Source organism: Chaetomium fimeti (assembly GCF_033439085.1).
Source record: "Chaetomium fimeti strain CBS 168.71 chromosome Unknown B0H64scaffold_1, whole genome shotgun sequence".
NCBI classification, from domain to species: domain Eukaryota; kingdom Fungi; phylum Ascomycota; class Sordariomycetes; order Sordariales; family Chaetomiaceae; genus Chaetomium; species Chaetomium fimeti.
In genome coordinates this window covers 4,407,127-4,422,400 of record NW_026944329.1, presented here as the reverse complement: position 1 = coordinate 4,422,400, position 15,274 = coordinate 4,407,127, and the positions used below count along the sequence as shown (strand labels likewise).

The window sequence follows — 15,274 nt, the reverse complement described above, 5'->3', positions numbered from 1 at the left end:
TGTGGTTTGGCCAACGTCGGCATGGTCCCGTAGTGTTGCGAGTGATATGCTTGCCACGCCGTTTGCGGCTTTGCCGAATACGTCATACTGCGCGGGTCGTTTGCGAATAGGTGTTGTTATGGTCTAGTTGTTGGTTTACGTGAAGAAAACGGGGTGTATCGGAGCATGGGGAGCGGCCTGCTCTTCCTCTCGCGTGCCCGCCTTGGTCCCGAGTTCTTTTGCCCTGTAAACCACATCGAGGTCGGAGTATAGACCATGAACGGTGACCGGCCAAGCGTAGGAGTCGACTGTCTCAACACCGGTCAAGGAACGGCAGTCTTGGTACCAAGGTGGCACTATCCGCTGGGCTGACTCGTGCGCTTCGCTCCAGTCGTGCGACGCAGCGCACATTATCGATGTCCAAGGTGCAAAATCTATCGACAGGTGCTGAGTTCTGGGGGTTCCTTCAACTATCCTAGCCTTCGGAGGACATCAAACAGCTTAGGGTCACCGGCTATGAGAAACAAAACATTATCACATTGCGGCAATGAATAGACCGACGGAAGACAGATGGTATATATTACTTTTGCGCATAGATACACTCTATATTACCTTGCACGGACGCCAGCCACCGACATGGCGCTGGTAGGCTTCATCCCCCCACCTGAGCCCAATGCCGATGACGCCCCCCCCCTGCTATCTGGGTATCCTTATAACCCCCTCTATGTCAGAGTCTGTCTATACCAACACTTGCCAGCCGCATATTACTCGGACCCTTCAAACGTCCAGTTCCCCCCCTAGCCCCCCTTTACTCACAAAAACGCCAACGCACCGCCCACAACCACAGCACCCGCAACCACCATCCTCCCAGCACCCGCCACCCTCCCAGCAGCATTCTCCCCGTCACCATCACCACCCCCCTCACCGCCAACGCCCGCCGTCGCAAAAGGCGTGACACTCGCAGCCAAGCCGCTCGTGCACATGGCCATCTCAGTCGCCATGAGCATCTCGGCCCCCAAACCGACCTGGTAGCCGCACTTGGCGGCCAGCTCGTAGGCGCGGCCCTCCCAGTCGTAGCGCCAGCTCTGGACCTGGTCGAGGTACTGGGAGTAGGCGGCGGACAGCGAGGCCGGCGCGGTGACGACCTCGGCGGCGGCGCCGCACCAGTCGGTGGCGTCGCGGCCGAGGTCGCGGTACGCGTAGTTGTTGGTGATCACTGATACGACTTGTTGGATGGGCGCTGATGAGGAGGCCCATTCGGGCAGGTCGGCGTGCTCTGTCGTGGCCGGGGTGGGCAGGGCGGAGATGATAGAGGAGAGGGAGGTGCTGCAGCTTGTTGGGAGGGAGTACAGTGAGATGGGGGGTTTCGGCTGGGGTACTAGGGTTGGCATTGGTGGGTTGGTTGGGTTTGGCGGTGATGGGTTTGGCGGTGATGGATTTGGCGGTGATGGATTCGGCGCCGATGGATTTGGCGCTGATGGATTTGGCGCTGATGGGTTGGGTGGTGGTGGCGGTGGTGGTGGGTTTGGATTTGGGAGTGTTGGTTCCGGCGGTGGTGGTGGCGGCGGTGGTGGCGGCGGTGGTGGTGGGTTTTGCCGGGCATCGAGTGCCGGGCCCGGGGCCACCACCGGCGCGAGGCCGGCTGGGGCCGGAGCAGGGTCGGCGATTGCAACCGAGACGGTTGTTGCCGCAAGCAAAGTGATTAACGAGAAGCGTGGATACATTTTTGGTAGCCTTCTCAACTTGTGGATTCAAGTGGATTCAAGTGATTATAGAGAGAAAAAGATGGGATGACATGAATAGAGAGAGGACTCGTCCTTAAGAAGCTAGTTAAATGGCAGCCTGATTGTGCCCCTGTTGATACATGCACATTTGTTCGTGAAGGATTCGAACCTGGAGAAATAAATTGTCATTGCGCGTCCGGAAGAGGGAGCGAATGTTTTGGAACCGTTGGCGAGCGGAATCCTTCCGTAAAACACGTAAAATATACAGAGATCACTCGAAAACCCGGTCTGTTTCCCAGTGTTTTTGGGGGCGGAGCAATGGCGGCGTAGCAGAGGGTGGCAGTTGCTTGGGAAGTTGAAACGCATCAATAACAAACGAAGGAAAGAGTCAAGGAAGCTGAAGTTTAAAGTGGGCCAGTTGGATTCGGGCCCCAGGCCAAAACAGCGGAAAGAAGAATGAACGGCCTTGGCAGACTTCAACAGACAGGCAGTGCACTGCAGGCAATCGGGAGTTACAAGCAATCCACTTTGCATGACCGATTAATTCATCATCATCAACCTGGAAATCATCAGTATCCAACAACTCAACTCGACCATCTGTATGAGCAAGATGGTCAAGGCCGTCCGGGGTAAGTGTAGGTGACGAAAGAGATTATTTTCGATGGCTGATGGATGCCCCGAAGGCGTTCTCGTGGAGTGCGAGCCCGCCATCAAGTCGATCCTCGTGCACATCGACAGCACCCATCACCACGAATTCATCATTGAAGACCTGGACGAGACGCATCTCTTTGTCAAAGAGGCCATGTTGCAGGTGTTGAAGTCGAAGCTTGAGGAGGTGAGTCTGATGTTTTTGTTCCCGCTAGCGATCGAGGCTGATTGTGCCGGGCAGCGCCTCCGGGAGACGTATCGGCCGGAGGAGCCGTTAGAGGATAGTGAGTAGGAGGAAAAGCAGAATAGGATCCCAGGACATCGTTTTTCCAATAGGGCCCCGGGATAGAGAGCGACGTCCTCTCCATTGCAACAGTCGTAGGGCGATGATTCGGCAGGGGCAGTCTTGGGACTTTACGAATAACGACGTTCATGATTGTGTATCAATACTCTACAACACAGGGGCCAAGGTTACCCCGGCATATAATTAGACACTTCTGGGCCACCCCAAGGGCTCAAAGCTTCTCGAACGTGGGCTTTTTCTTGTTCAGCCCTGACATCAGCGCGGCCGCCACATCGTTGGTCTGCAGGGCGGCGGCATTCCAGACGCCCGTGTACCTGAGGTCTGCAATCTGTCAGTTCCGAGAACAAACATTATGCGGTGGCAAGGCAAATACATACTGTCCTCGACTGTGTGGTCTCGGCTGTGGTTTAGCAACTCTTTGGTCCCCTGCACCGCCACAGGGCTCTTGGAGGCGATGAACCCGGCCGTCTTGACGGCCGCGGCCAGCGCGGCGGCCTTGGAATCGTGCACCTGGCTAACGAAGCCGACGGCGAGGGCCTCGGCCGCGTCAAAGCCGCGCGCCGTCAAACAAACGTCTTTAACCCACGACTGGCTACCAACTGCCTTGGGCAAGCGCGCGAGGGTGCCAATATCGGCCGCCAGCCCGATGTCGACCTCCTTGACGGCAAACCGTGCATCCTTGGCACATACCCGAATATCGGCACAGCACGAGATATCGATGGCCAGCCCGATGGCAATGCCGTGCATGACGCAGATCACCGCTAATAGGGGCCATGCCGGTCAGCTGGCTTACTTACACACTCTCCAAGGTAACCAAAAAAAAAAAAAAAAAAAAGAAACACTCCGAAAAAAGACGTACGTTTCTCGCACTTCTCAATCGCCGAAAGACACTCCTGAAACTCAGCAATATGCCGCCGCAGCCTGGCCGCGGTCCTGGCCCCGTCCAGGCCCTCCGCGGCCGAGAGCACGCCGCCCTCGCTCGCGGCCGTGACGTCGAGCCCGGCCGTGAAGGCGCGGTCGCCGGCGCCCGACAGCACCACGGCGCGCACGTCGCCGTCCGCCGACAGCTGCCGGAACACCGCGCGCAGCTCCAGCCACATGGCCTCGTGGAACGCGTTGAGCTTGGCGGGGCGGTTGATCTCCACGTGCGCCACCAAGGGGGACGGCGCCGTGATGCGGTAGTGCTGGTAGCTGGTGTAGCCGGCCAGGGGCTGCGGCTGCTGCTGCTGCTGCTGGGCCATGTTTGCTGTTCTGCTTGGTGGTTGTCGGCCTGTCGCGGGGTTGTTGTCCAATGGGGTACCCCGAGGATACGGTGCCGTGGGCTGAGGGTGAGGGTGAGGTTAGACGGGTGTGGCGTAGTGGTTACTCGGGATGGGTGATTGCGTGTTTGGCGGCTACGGTGGCGGTTCTTGAAACAGTGATGCTGTAAAATCTGACGAAATGTTCGTCGATGTTGAGCCCCGGAGGGATGCCATCTTTCAACGATTACAGACCCTTGGAGTTGCCGAGGTTTAGGGTGGGTTGAAGGCCAGAAGCGGGCCGACGCCGAAGTTGGGGAAGCAGCAGGGCACGCAGGGGTTCACTTGCCGGCCGGCGGCCAGTTAAATGTGGGGATTAACTGAGAGCATGCCATCCTCTGGCCAAAGAAAGCCGAACTCCAAAGGAAAATAAGAAGCGAAAGTAATCGGGAAAAACAAATCAAATAAATTACATCAAGTAAAATAAAAAGTAAATTCAGCTAATACAGCTTCTTTGGGCCTTTGGATGGTTTTGGGTTCGTTCCTACAGTCGACGTTTGGTCGACGTCTACACTTGGAGTCCGGCTTTTTTTGCCTTTGGGGTGCATGTGTAAATTGAAGTGAAGGAAACCATTCCTGCCATTCCAATTCCTTTCGACAAAGAGTTGTACAGATGTAAATACCTGACTAGTTTCACTCTGTGGCCGAGCAGAGCAGATGGCAACTAGAGCAATACTCGTGAGGCAACTTGTGTGTAAAAACACACATGCCACGACAGCAGCACATGATCGGGATGTGACACCTCGAGATCAAGAAGCAGGGCCCATCTCGATTCGCGCATCAGCCGCCCCTCCCTCTCGGTGATCACAGCCTGGGTGGCGGGGACTGGACTGCGTCTTTTCTCAAGAGGCAAGGTTGTACCGCGTGGTTTTTCCCCTGTCAATGCATTGTCCGCGCCCTTTTCTGATCCCGGTTGAGGGTCCCAGCCGCGTGGGAATGCGAGAGTGGCGCCGCAACACCCCCATCGGCTTCACCTATGCAGGCAACAGTTGCGCAACTGCGCCGTCTGAGTGCCGTTTCTTTTTCTGGATCATGCTGTGGTTGTTGAGTAGACGCCAATATATTCATGGCGCGGCCAAAGTACGAGCAATGGAAAAGACGCCAGAGCTCGGACGAAGTATCCCTTGCACCAGAGCTCGCGGACTTAATTAACCCTGGCTCCAGCCCTGGCTTTGAGGTTGAGGGTTCGAGGGTTTGGCCAGTGGGACGCCGCCTGCTCGACTTAACGGACCCATAATTGCGAACCTTCCTTTCCCCGTTTTTCAGCTAAAGACGCCAAAAAGCACAGGGCGCTGAATTGACGTGTCTAACCGAGATCATCCTTACCAGCGTTCATCCCAGACGAGAAGTTTTCTCAACGACACCTCTTGTAAACCACTCCCTCACTATCTTAAGCTGTGGTTTGTTTCGACTTCGCTGTGCAAGGTGTGACGGCGCCGCTTGGAGAGACCGGCTCTGCACTGTGGTACTTCAGGCCCAATAACGGCAACCCACACAACCCCCCTCGTCCCGTTAATTGCTCCCCCAATCAGCGACGGAAGCCCGGGTGCCGCCGCCGCCGCCGCCGAATGCTTCAGCCCCATTCAACCCCCAACATACGTGGTCCCGTCTTGCCGCGAACGACCGAAGAACCCCCCCCAAGCGCCCCATCCCACCTGAGCGCCTTCGAGTACGAATACCCGCCAAGCGCCGTCCCTGGAAATAGATCCAACAACGTGTTTGGAGCGGCACATAGACCTACCATGGGAGTGACACCACGCCGTGCACTTTCTGCATTTCACGTTTCTCCGCCGCCTGCCGGTCCCGCTTAGATTGGTACGCCCCTGGTCGAATCAAGGCCCCGTTCGCGGCCCCCCCTCGACCTGCCTGCTTGATTCTGGGCCTGGCTTTTGCGACAACCACCCCTCAACGCCCCCGTCTGTCCGGCATTCCGAAGAAGCCTCCCTCCATTTTGGCGACACCTCCCCCGACCTCGGCGTTCCCTGTGAACCGCAAACCTGATCGTGCTGTCCCCTCGACTCTATCTTCACTCTTTCCCTTCAGACGCACCCGCGCAGCCAGCCCGCTGCCATCGAGGGACGACCATGGCTGCACCTAATTCCAACAAGCCCGACGTGGGCGACACCCTGCTCGTTATCCGTGAGTTGCCCTTGTGCCCCGCGTTTTGGGGCGCCAATGCCTCGATTGCGTATCAAGGAAATCTGCAGTGCCGCAGTGCTTGCGCTTCGTCGTGGTCACGAACAATGGCTGACCCCTCTCCGCTTCACAGACGATTTCCAAGCCCGCAGTTCCGACGAGCTGAGCCTCACGAAGGGCGATCGCGTAGAGCTGCTCGAGCGCGATGACGAGTTCGGAGATGGATGGTACCTGGGCAAGCATATGGCCAATGGGAACAGTGGCCTGTTCCCAGAGGGTAGGTTTCCTGCCTCGGTGCGTTAAGATACTTCCCCGGCTGACATGACAAAAGTGTATACGCGACCAGCGCCCAAGAGCGTCGCCAACGCTCCGACCTTTTTACCCCCGAAGCAGCCCCTCACGCCTTTGGCAGAGGTGTCCCACGAGCAAACAACCCCCGTTGCCAGCCCCCCGGTAGAGGACGATCATAGCACTACTCCCGTTCCCGAGTCAAAACCGATCGCTGTCGCCACCCCGGTCAGTTCTTTCCAGTCAACAAGTACCAGCAGCAGCCTTCCTCCGTCTTCGTCCAGCAGCGTGCCAGCGAATATTGGGTCAGGTCTCGGCAGCACATCGCGTCCCGGCACGAGCACCGATAGCCATGTCCTACATGACACGCTGAACGTAATCGACGAGCACATCACGGATTTGAACTCGCCGCAAGTTAACGCCTCGGCCCGGAATGGTAACGACTCGGGCAGCGAGTACAGCTCGCACATGGGTCACAGAATATCGTACATCCAGGGCGAAGAGACGGATGAAGAGGAGGAGTCGATTCACACGCGCCAGGAGGTTGAATCGTGGAACGCAGACCAAGTTGCCGAGTATCTGTTTACAGCTGGCGTAGAGAAGCACCACTGCGAGGTGTTTAGGGACCAAGAAATCACGGGCGAAGTGATTCTAGGGATGGACCAGACGTCGGTATTCATCAAAGCGCTCGACTTGGGATCCGTCGGGAGAAGGTTGAAGACGTGGCAAAAAATCAAGCAGTTGCAGGACCAGGTTACCGGGCAGGTCTTGAGCACAGGCAGGAACACACAGAATTACGGGAGCGATGCGGGTTCGGATGTGGGCAGGGTCCGGAGCAGAACAAATACCATCACGAGCTCGGGCCCGCGGTTTGCACCTCTCAACGACACGTCTCTTTCGGTCGCGACCAAACACACGTCGCAAACTACCAAGCCCGAACCTTACGAACCCGTGTCGCCCGTTTCTCCTCTCGTAGAGAGCCCGACCCGCGCGTTCCACGACAAACGGCCCTCGGCTGCATCCGTCCGAGATTTGCACCACTCCCGCCGCCACTCATCTACCGATTTCCGCATCCAAGGCGCCAATCTTAATTCTTCTGTCCCCGCCAAGGCATCCGTGAGCGGTACATTCTCGCGACAAGACGCGCCGCATAAGAAGCAACCCTCTTTCGACCGAAACTGGACTCTAGGAGGTGCCTCGAATTTCTCGCCTCGTCCCCTGTCATCTGCAGGGCACCAGGACGGAATTGGTGGGCGGGCCGCCGAGCTCCAGGATTCGGCTGTCGAGATGGACCGTGGTTATTTTTCGGGCACGGATGCCGATGGTCGGCGACGCAACGTTTTGAAAAAGCGCGAGAGCACCCAAACCTCGCCAAAGGCGAGTTACGCGGACGAGCAGCGGGTGCGCAGCGCTACGGCACTCTCGAGGCATTCTCGACTCGGAAGCGAGTCGTCGCTCTCACCCGCGGCTCAAAAGTATTACGGTGTGTCGAAACGCACGCCGTCCTTAGCTACCACGGACTCGCTGCGTCACATGACGGGTTCTAAGGAGTCGATGCACCCTACCGTCACCAGGCTGGACAGTAATTCGTCAGACCAGTCCCGGTCTTCGCCCAAGTCGGCCATCAAGCGGCTGAGCCAAGTCAACCATCCCGACTTTAACGTGAGCATGATGTTACGGAGTGGGCTCGGCGGATTGCGGGCAGCCTCGGATGCCATTACGGGTAGCGAACGAGCGAAGCTCTCACCGGTTGAGTCGCCTCTTAAGGAGTCGCCCATGTACTCGCCAGCCCGTACCGGGTCTAGCACACCCTCTGGTGGTCAGAGCTTTGATCTGGAGTCGCCCGACACCAAGAGCCCGAGCACGGCAACAACGGCACCCAGCCGGACCAGCCGCAAGAAGAAGCAGGAGACCAGCGCATACACGCGTGGCCTTCAGAAGATCAGCCCTCGGGAAGCCATGAAGGATGCCGACTACACTGGCTGGATGAAGAAGAGAAGCGCCAATCTCATGACGACTTGGAAACCTCGCCTCTTCGTTCTCAAGGGTAGGCGCCTAGCCTACTACTACTCGGAAGATGACGATCAGGAACGGGGCTTGATCGACATCTCATTCCACCGAGTGCTTCCGGCCGACAACGAGCGACTCACCGGGCTTCTCGCGACGCTCACGGGCGCCTCGAGCACGCCCGCGATGCCCGCCGGAAGCCATATGACGACCCTCGCAGCAGCCGACGCCGACCGCGATCCTATCCAAGAGTCCGACTCCATCTTCATCTTCAAACTCGTCCCCCCTCGCGCCGGTCTCTCTCGCGCAGTCAACTTTACGAAACCCACGGTCCACTACTTCGCGGTACCGAACATTAAACAAGGCCGGCTGTGGATGGCGGCTCTGATGAAGGCCACGATCGACCGCGACGACACGCAGCCCATCACGACTACGTACCAACAGAACACCATTTCACTAGCAAAGGCCCGGCAGATGCGCCACCGGCCCCCGGCGCTGATGAACCTCGAGGAGGGCGCTGATGAGAACAACGAGAGCACAGCCGCCACCGGTCCCGACAGCAACGGTCTCGGCATTTACAGCGAGCTTGACAGCGCGGTCGCCGGGCTCGAGAAGTTTGGGCTGCAACACCCCGAGAGCGCCGGGGCAAGAGGATTCGGACTCGGGACGGAGAAGGACACGTCGCTGCTGCCGCAGAGCGCCTAGGTGGGCGCTTGGTTGAACGGCTAAGCCGGGTCGGCCGAGGTGCTCGTGCACCGACGAAGGCCGCCCCTATTTCCTTTCGCGTTGGCGCATGCTTTGCCTGAAATACCCCCTCGACCACACGGTGGCCGACGTTGCTTTCCTTTGTTCTTCATCCCCCCAGTACCCCATATATAATGTGCGATGTATCTCAGAAGCACGAACGGGATCGGGTGGTGCGGTTAGCCCTCTCCTGATACCTTGCGGTTCCTTCGATGGGTAGCTAATTCATCACTTGGCCTGCTCCAGCCAGATGCATCTTATCCCGCTTTTCTGTTTCTTTTCTGCTGTGTATTTTGTGATGTGTATGTACTATGATATTATACGGTGAAGAGTTGGGGGAGGTGGTGTATGAGTTGAGCCCAGTCATAGCGTTCCAGCGATTGAATTGTTTCGGAAGTGAAATCAATATGGAATTCAGAGCGAGCATATCCACTTGTCCTGCTGGAACGATGTATTTGTGACTTTGTAATAATTTGTATGTCCTGATACACGGGCGCTGTTGTCCGGATTAGAACGGAACTTGCCGAGGCGCGCCGACAACCGCCAAAAAAGTCGCGTCTGTGCAACCCCCAGCTGCCAAAGCTCTCTCACTCAGTTTTGGAGCTTTGTCCATCGCCAAGCGAAAGCCACAACCAAAACTCGCAACAACATTGCGCGCTGGTAATCGCGATCCACCGACCATCATCACGAACGGTCGCCCTATAGGTCACGGCCGATATGTGATTCGGCCACTTCTCGCAAACTGACAGCTACTTTTACCGATTGTCGATCGATCCTGCGCGCAACCCGCCCTTCCTCGACAAAACAACACACCACACAACCAAATCACCGATTCCGCGCGACCACACACAACCTAACAAACCCCCAACAAAAATGTCCACCCCCTTCAACTTCCACCTCCCCTCCACAAGCACCTTCGACCCCGACCCAGCCCCCTTCCAACCCCCATCCACCCCCGACCGCTACCGCACCAAACCCTCCTCCTCCAAACCGGCCGTTGCCGACCCCCTCTACACAAACGCGAGCAACCGCTCCACCACGCCCTCCGGCCCGCCCCCGCCCGCCACGGGCCACCAAGACGACCACGACTACGACGACGATCCCCACAACTCGTCGACTGCTAGCTTCACGCCTGCTGGCGCGCCGTCCGCGAGCTATCTCGGTAGTTCGATCCTTCGCGGCATGTCGACTGCGCGGGGTGGTGGGAAGGAGCAGCCGGTGAGGGGGTTGTTTACGGCCGGTGGTGGTGGTGGGAAGGAGGCGGCGGCGCCGCAGGGGTTGTTTACTGGTGGGGGCTTGGGGGGAGGAGGAGGAGGAGGCGGGTTCTTTGGAGGAGGTGGTGGAGGTGGTGGTGGTGGTGGTGGTGGTGGTGGGAGCAGTCGTGGGGGGTTGTTTACGGGGATTGGCGGGGGGTTTGATTCGGCGGGCGGGTTTATGGGGGTGGGAGGAGGGGATGGGAAGAAGAATCTGTTCTCGGGGACGGCGGCGCAGCAGAAGCGGAGTGCGCCGCTGGGGAGGTCGATCATCCGCGGCCCGGGCCATGCGCGGCAGCCGTCGCGGCTGAGTCGGGCGGTGGCGGTGGATGATGAGGATAGTCCTGGGCGGGGTGGGAGGACGGCTGGTGGTGGTGGTGGTGGTGGTGGTGGTGGTGTTGCGCCTGCGAGTAAGACGTTTGGGGTGCCGTTTGATGATGACGATGATGAGGAGGGCGAGAGCGATATGTGGCTGGATTTGCCCTCGACTGCAGGGACGGGGACGGGCCTGCCCGCTGCGATTGGGGACGAGTCGGATCTGTTGATGATGGCTACGCCTGCTGCGACTGAGAGGGTGCGCCGCGAGGCGGAGGATATCTTCCGCGCGTCGTCGTTCCAGGCCGGCGGCGCGGTGAGGAGGAACGAGTATCACTATGCTGCGCTCGCCAAGGATGTTTATCAGCAGATGGGGACCGCGCAGGTTACCGAGACCCCGCAGGTCATTCTGGGGACGGAGAATCTGCTCGCGATGCTTTACGACGAAGGCGTGGGCGAGGCGGAGGACGAGGATAAGATGGATGATACGCTGGCGACGGTGTCGGCCAGGGTGGCGGCGCTCTGGAAGGGCCATGTGGATAAGCTCCCGCGCCCGACGGAGGACCATGCCGCCGAGATAGGGCCCGGTCCGCACGCCTCCCCATTCGAGAAGGCCAACTACCTCGCCAACCTGGCGCTGCAGATTCACCACACCCGATACGAGGAGGCCGGCCTAGCGCGGGCGGAACCGCTTCCCGAGACGCTGTTCCGCTGGCTGAACGAGAACCACGACATGTACGGCAACCAGGTCGAGGAGATCCTCCGGCACCGGCCCAGCCCGGCGTGCCACTCGCTGTTCTGGCAGGCCGTCTTCATTACGCTGCTTCGCGGCAAAGTGAGCGACGCGGCGCGGCTGCTCTACCAGGCCGGTTGGGGTCACGTCCGGCGCGGCCAGCGCGGCGAGTACGCCTATGTCGACCGCGCGCTCGAGAACGTGCAGCGCGCGGCTGACGAGACGATCGCCGTGCTCGAGAGCTGCCCAGGTTACGACGGCAACTGGGAGATCTGGAGTAGTGACTGGACCTTGTTCCGCGTGCGCGCCCAGGGCTCGCTTGAGCATCTGAGGCGGTTTGCGGAGGGCAAGGACAGCACATTCGGCGAGTCGACCTTTTCGACCTCTGCTGCGTCGGCTAGAGGCAGGCAGTCAATGGCCGGCCTGGCTAGACGGGCCGAGAGCCAGGTGCCGTGGGAGATTTACGAGAACCTAAATATCGTGTTCGACATCGTCCTCGGCCAGCAGGGCGCCATTCTCGAGGCGGCACAGGATTGGCTAGAGGCTACCGTCAGTTTATTCGGCTGGTGGGACGAGCGCAAGTCGCACACGGACAAGCCTTTCTCCATGTCCCAGTCACTGTCGCGGTCACAGGCTCTGGTCCTCGCTTCGACACCCGCGGCGGACACGGATAGCTATCTCGATAGGCTTGCGCACACGTTCCATTCGGCCGTGGAATCCGATTTCCACTTCAACTCCCAAAATGCGGTCGAGATTGGCATGGCCTGTGTTTTTGAGGATAATATCAAGGGTGTCATTGGCCTGCTCCGTGGCTGGTCGCTCCCCGTTGCCGCCGCGGTGGCTGAGATTGCGTCGCTTGGAAAATGGCTCCCTCCCCACCAACCTTCAGGGGCGTTTGGGCTCGAAGATCTAGACATGGACGATCTGGAGGTCCTTGGCATGGATCCCGGCGCGCCGGATGAGATTGACGGCATCAAGGACAGCACCCTAGTGCAGTATGCCCAAGCACTAGCCGACTACGACGGGCTGTCTACGGTGAAGGACAGGTTGGGTGTCTCGAGGGAAGGCTGGGAGCTGTCGATTAGCGTCCTCGGCCGGATGGACTCGCCCGAGCGGTCAGAGGAAATGGTGAGGGACGTGGTGGAACACCTGGTTGAAGCGCTGCACGTGGACTCGAATGCCACGGTGGACCGGTTGTGGCTGCTGTTGAACGAACTCGGCATGATTGAATTTGCCGAGGATACGACGGAGGTAAGTGCTGCAGCACGCCAGACTTCAAAGCTCTTACTGACTGACCTTTTCAAGGCTTATGGAGATATCCTCGCCCGGGAGTCACACCGCTACGGCGAGGCCATGTGGTACTACGCCCTCGCGCACCGCCCGAACAAGGTCCGCGAGGTCATGAACCTGCTCATCTCCTACTCCCTGATCCAGTCCACGGCATTCCCGCCCGCCAACGACCTCGACGACTACCTCCACAAGCTGCTCACCGACCGCCAGAACACGCTCGAGCAGTGCGCCAACCAGGACATGGAGGCGGCGGAGCTCCTGGGCAAGATGCTCAGCGGCTACGCGTCCCTGCGGCAGTTCTACGACATCCGCGACAACGAACACGCCCTCCCGCACGCGACGGCGCACGCGCGGCGCCAGCAAGCCGCGACGGCCCTCGTCAGCGTCATCGCCAGCTCGGACGACAACATCCGCGGCGGGCTGTTCGACCAGACGCGCGACGGCATCGTCAGCGAGGACTTCTTGCTCGCCCTGCTCGGCGAGGCCCTCGTCTTCGTCTCGGACCCGGACGACACCAGCATCCACCACGGCCACCTCGCCGCCGCCCCGGCCATCTCCCTCGACCAGATCGACGTCGTCCTCAAGGCCATCGAGGACCTCCAGGCCGTCGGCGACCGCGTCTACCACGCCTCCGACGAGTTCCTGCAGCTCGTGCTGGCGTCGGCCCCCGGCGGCTTGAAGGGCTCGACGCCGGCTGATCTGCTCAAGAAGACCGGTGGTGGTGGTGGTGCTGGTGGTGGTGGGCCGGGAGGGAATGCTATGCTGGCGGGCAGCTCGCTGGTCGCGAGCCAGCTGCAGCGGTCGCTGACCGGCGGCGGCGCGCTGGGGAAGGTCGCGGTCAAGAGGGGGTGGGACTGGCGGGCTGAGGTCACGACCAAGACTCGGGGGCGGGATGTCATGAAGAGGTTGAGGCTGGGCTTGGCCAAGGACCTGGCGGGGCTGTGGGTGGCCGAGGCGGATGAGATGGTTTGGTAGATGGGGAGGTGGTGTGACGGCCTGTGGACTGTGGGGTAATTGCCGGGTGGAAAATAACGAAGGAGAGGCTTTGGTGTTTGGTTTGTTTGGGTTACCTTAGATTAGGAACTAAATGTACGGTTTGTGTAATACACAATGGAATCACCTAGCTTTACCGTGGAGGGTTTGGTGGTCAGAAACCAACATCAATATTCCACCCTCATATGTCGACTGCTGCTGAGAATCATCTATCTACTCCAACCAACCCGTCTCCGCTGCGAAAACCTCCTTCCACGACTGCCCTTCCCCGCGGCGGAACTCCTTCACCGCCACGACGTCTTGGGTCCCAAAGTTGCCATACAGATGGGGGCACCCGTTCGTCCCGTCCACTTCGTCCCACTTGACGCTGGACGCATCAAAATTGGCTAGACGCAGCTTGAGGACGTAAAAGGAGGCGAAGTCTTTGAAGAAGAGGTCTGATGTGATGGGTAGCTGTTTGAAGGGTCCAGCGTGTTAGTATTCTATTCTATTTTTATACAGCACGGTGGAGCAAGCGAGGTAAAATGTGGGAATAGGGGCCTGTAAACATGCCTGCCACGAGGTGCTCAAGTGCACAAAACCGTCTTTCCGGTCAAGGTCCGAGAGCGGGTATTGCTCGGGGATCGGGTTTGGTGGGGCGGATGGGGTGATCTTGTAAACGAACTCGGGGAGCGGTGAGGGAGGAGGGAGGGGGGCCATCTTGGGGGTGGTTTGTATTGGGTGTTGTGTTGGGTATGTGTTGTTATTGGTGTTGGTGTTGGTGTTGTGAAGTTGTATGAAGAGTTGAGTGAGTCAAGAGAGAGTTGGATTAACAAATCACAAAGTTGCTAATCCCCCCACTTTTGCACCATCGCGGATGACTCTCTCTCTCCGTCTTACGCCATTAGATACGGCAAGTATTGTTGAAAGGGGTTGGGGCGGACACAGCCCAACAAACACTAGAGGCTACATCTAAATCAAGGTATTATGAATAGACAACTCCCACGTCATACTTACTACCTTGGGCAATCCCGTAAGCCATTGGTTGTGTACACTTTGATCGAGTTGCTCACCGTGATGTGAAACCAAGCGCATTTAGGACATGATGCTCCTTCAGCATTGGATATAGCGCATCCACCTGGAATCACCATGGGGAAAGTAAACACAAGCGCTCATATACTTTCTAAACTAGAGAGAGTTGCCTCTGTGCCTCTCTGGTAACCCACTTGTGATTCGGCACGTTAAACTGACTTCCGGTGCCTTCCAATTCAGAAAAGTGGATTAACTAAGCCTCGGGCAGGTACTTACAACACCGAGATACGCAATAATGCTTCTCGCTTACGGGACAACCTCCCTCGAGAGCAAGGGAGTGACTGCCCAGCTGCCTTACCAAAAACCCCACTCCACCCAAGGACTTGAAGGCTCGATGAACTGCCGAGCCGCAGGCAGGCGAAGGGTAGGAAACAAGCACTTGGCGGGCGGGATGCCGTAAAATCACCGAAGCAGCCGCCGGGATGCCGAAGGGCAAAAGGCGAACAGGCAGTGGTGGGTGCAGGCGGGTCGGCAATCTTGACCCCTCTGAG

The 15,274-nt window shown here is 58.6% G+C and overlaps 6 protein-coding genes across 6 annotated transcripts; 3 read left to right on the top strand and 3 right to left on the bottom strand.

Annotated features, from left to right (window-relative positions):
- Positions 1 to 112: 112 nt before the first annotated feature.
- B0H64DRAFT_429137 (uncharacterized protein) lies at positions 113 to 2,091 on the bottom strand. The gene is made up of 2 exons (XM_062805884.1): positions 812 to 2,091; positions 113 to 413 (listed from the first exon to the last, which is right to left on the bottom strand). The coding sequence occupies exons 1-2, from the start codon at positions 1,701 to 1,703 to the stop codon at positions 136 to 138; spliced, it is 1,170 nt and encodes a 389-aa protein (XP_062664740.1). The 5' UTR covers positions 1,704 to 2,091; the 3' UTR covers positions 113 to 135.
- A 222-nt stretch (positions 2,092 to 2,313) lies between these two features.
- Positions 2,314 to 2,643, top strand: B0H64DRAFT_438323 (TFIIH subunit TTDA/Tfb5; the record flags this gene model as incomplete). Its single annotated transcript, XM_062806332.1, has 3 exons — positions 2,314 to 2,332; positions 2,387 to 2,538; positions 2,593 to 2,643. 3 exons carry the CDS (start codon positions 2,314 to 2,316, stop codon positions 2,641 to 2,643), a joined length of 222 nt encoding a protein of 73 aa, XP_062664739.1.
- A 111-nt stretch (positions 2,644 to 2,754) lies between these two features.
- On the bottom strand, positions 2,755 to 4,226 carry B0H64DRAFT_33436 (ClpP/crotonase-like domain-containing protein). The gene is made up of 3 exons (XM_062801101.1): positions 3,515 to 4,226; positions 3,033 to 3,416; positions 2,755 to 2,976 (listed from the first exon to the last, which is right to left on the bottom strand). The coding sequence occupies exons 1-3, from the start codon at positions 3,894 to 3,896 to the stop codon at positions 2,867 to 2,869; spliced, it is 876 nt and encodes a 291-aa protein (XP_062664738.1). The 5' UTR covers positions 3,897 to 4,226; the 3' UTR covers positions 2,755 to 2,866.
- Positions 4,227 to 5,574: 1,348 nt separating this feature from the next.
- B0H64DRAFT_353088 (uncharacterized protein) lies at positions 5,575 to 9,553 on the top strand. Its single transcript, XM_062801506.1, has 3 exons — positions 5,575 to 6,092; positions 6,223 to 6,366; positions 6,421 to 9,553. Exons 1-3 carry the CDS (start codon positions 6,038 to 6,040, stop codon positions 9,087 to 9,089), a joined length of 2,868 nt encoding a protein of 955 aa, XP_062664737.1. The 5' UTR covers positions 5,575 to 6,037; the 3' UTR covers positions 9,090 to 9,553.
- A 167-nt stretch (positions 9,554 to 9,720) lies between these two features.
- B0H64DRAFT_353084 (uncharacterized protein) lies at positions 9,721 to 13,849 on the top strand. Its single transcript, XM_062801505.1, has 3 exons — positions 9,721 to 10,416; positions 10,465 to 12,680; positions 12,735 to 13,849. The coding sequence occupies exons 1-3, from the start codon at positions 10,002 to 10,004 to the stop codon at positions 13,692 to 13,694; spliced, it is 3,591 nt and encodes a 1,196-aa protein (XP_062664736.1). The 5' UTR covers positions 9,721 to 10,001; the 3' UTR covers positions 13,695 to 13,849.
- B0H64DRAFT_382942 (uncharacterized protein) lies at positions 13,850 to 14,510 on the bottom strand. The gene is made up of 2 exons (XM_062802910.1): positions 14,265 to 14,510; positions 13,850 to 14,165 (listed from the first exon to the last, which is right to left on the bottom strand). Exons 1-2 carry the CDS (start codon positions 14,409 to 14,411, stop codon positions 13,926 to 13,928), a joined length of 387 nt encoding a protein of 128 aa, XP_062664735.1. The 5' UTR covers positions 14,412 to 14,510; the 3' UTR covers positions 13,850 to 13,925.
- Positions 14,511 to 15,274: the final 764 nt, after the last annotated feature.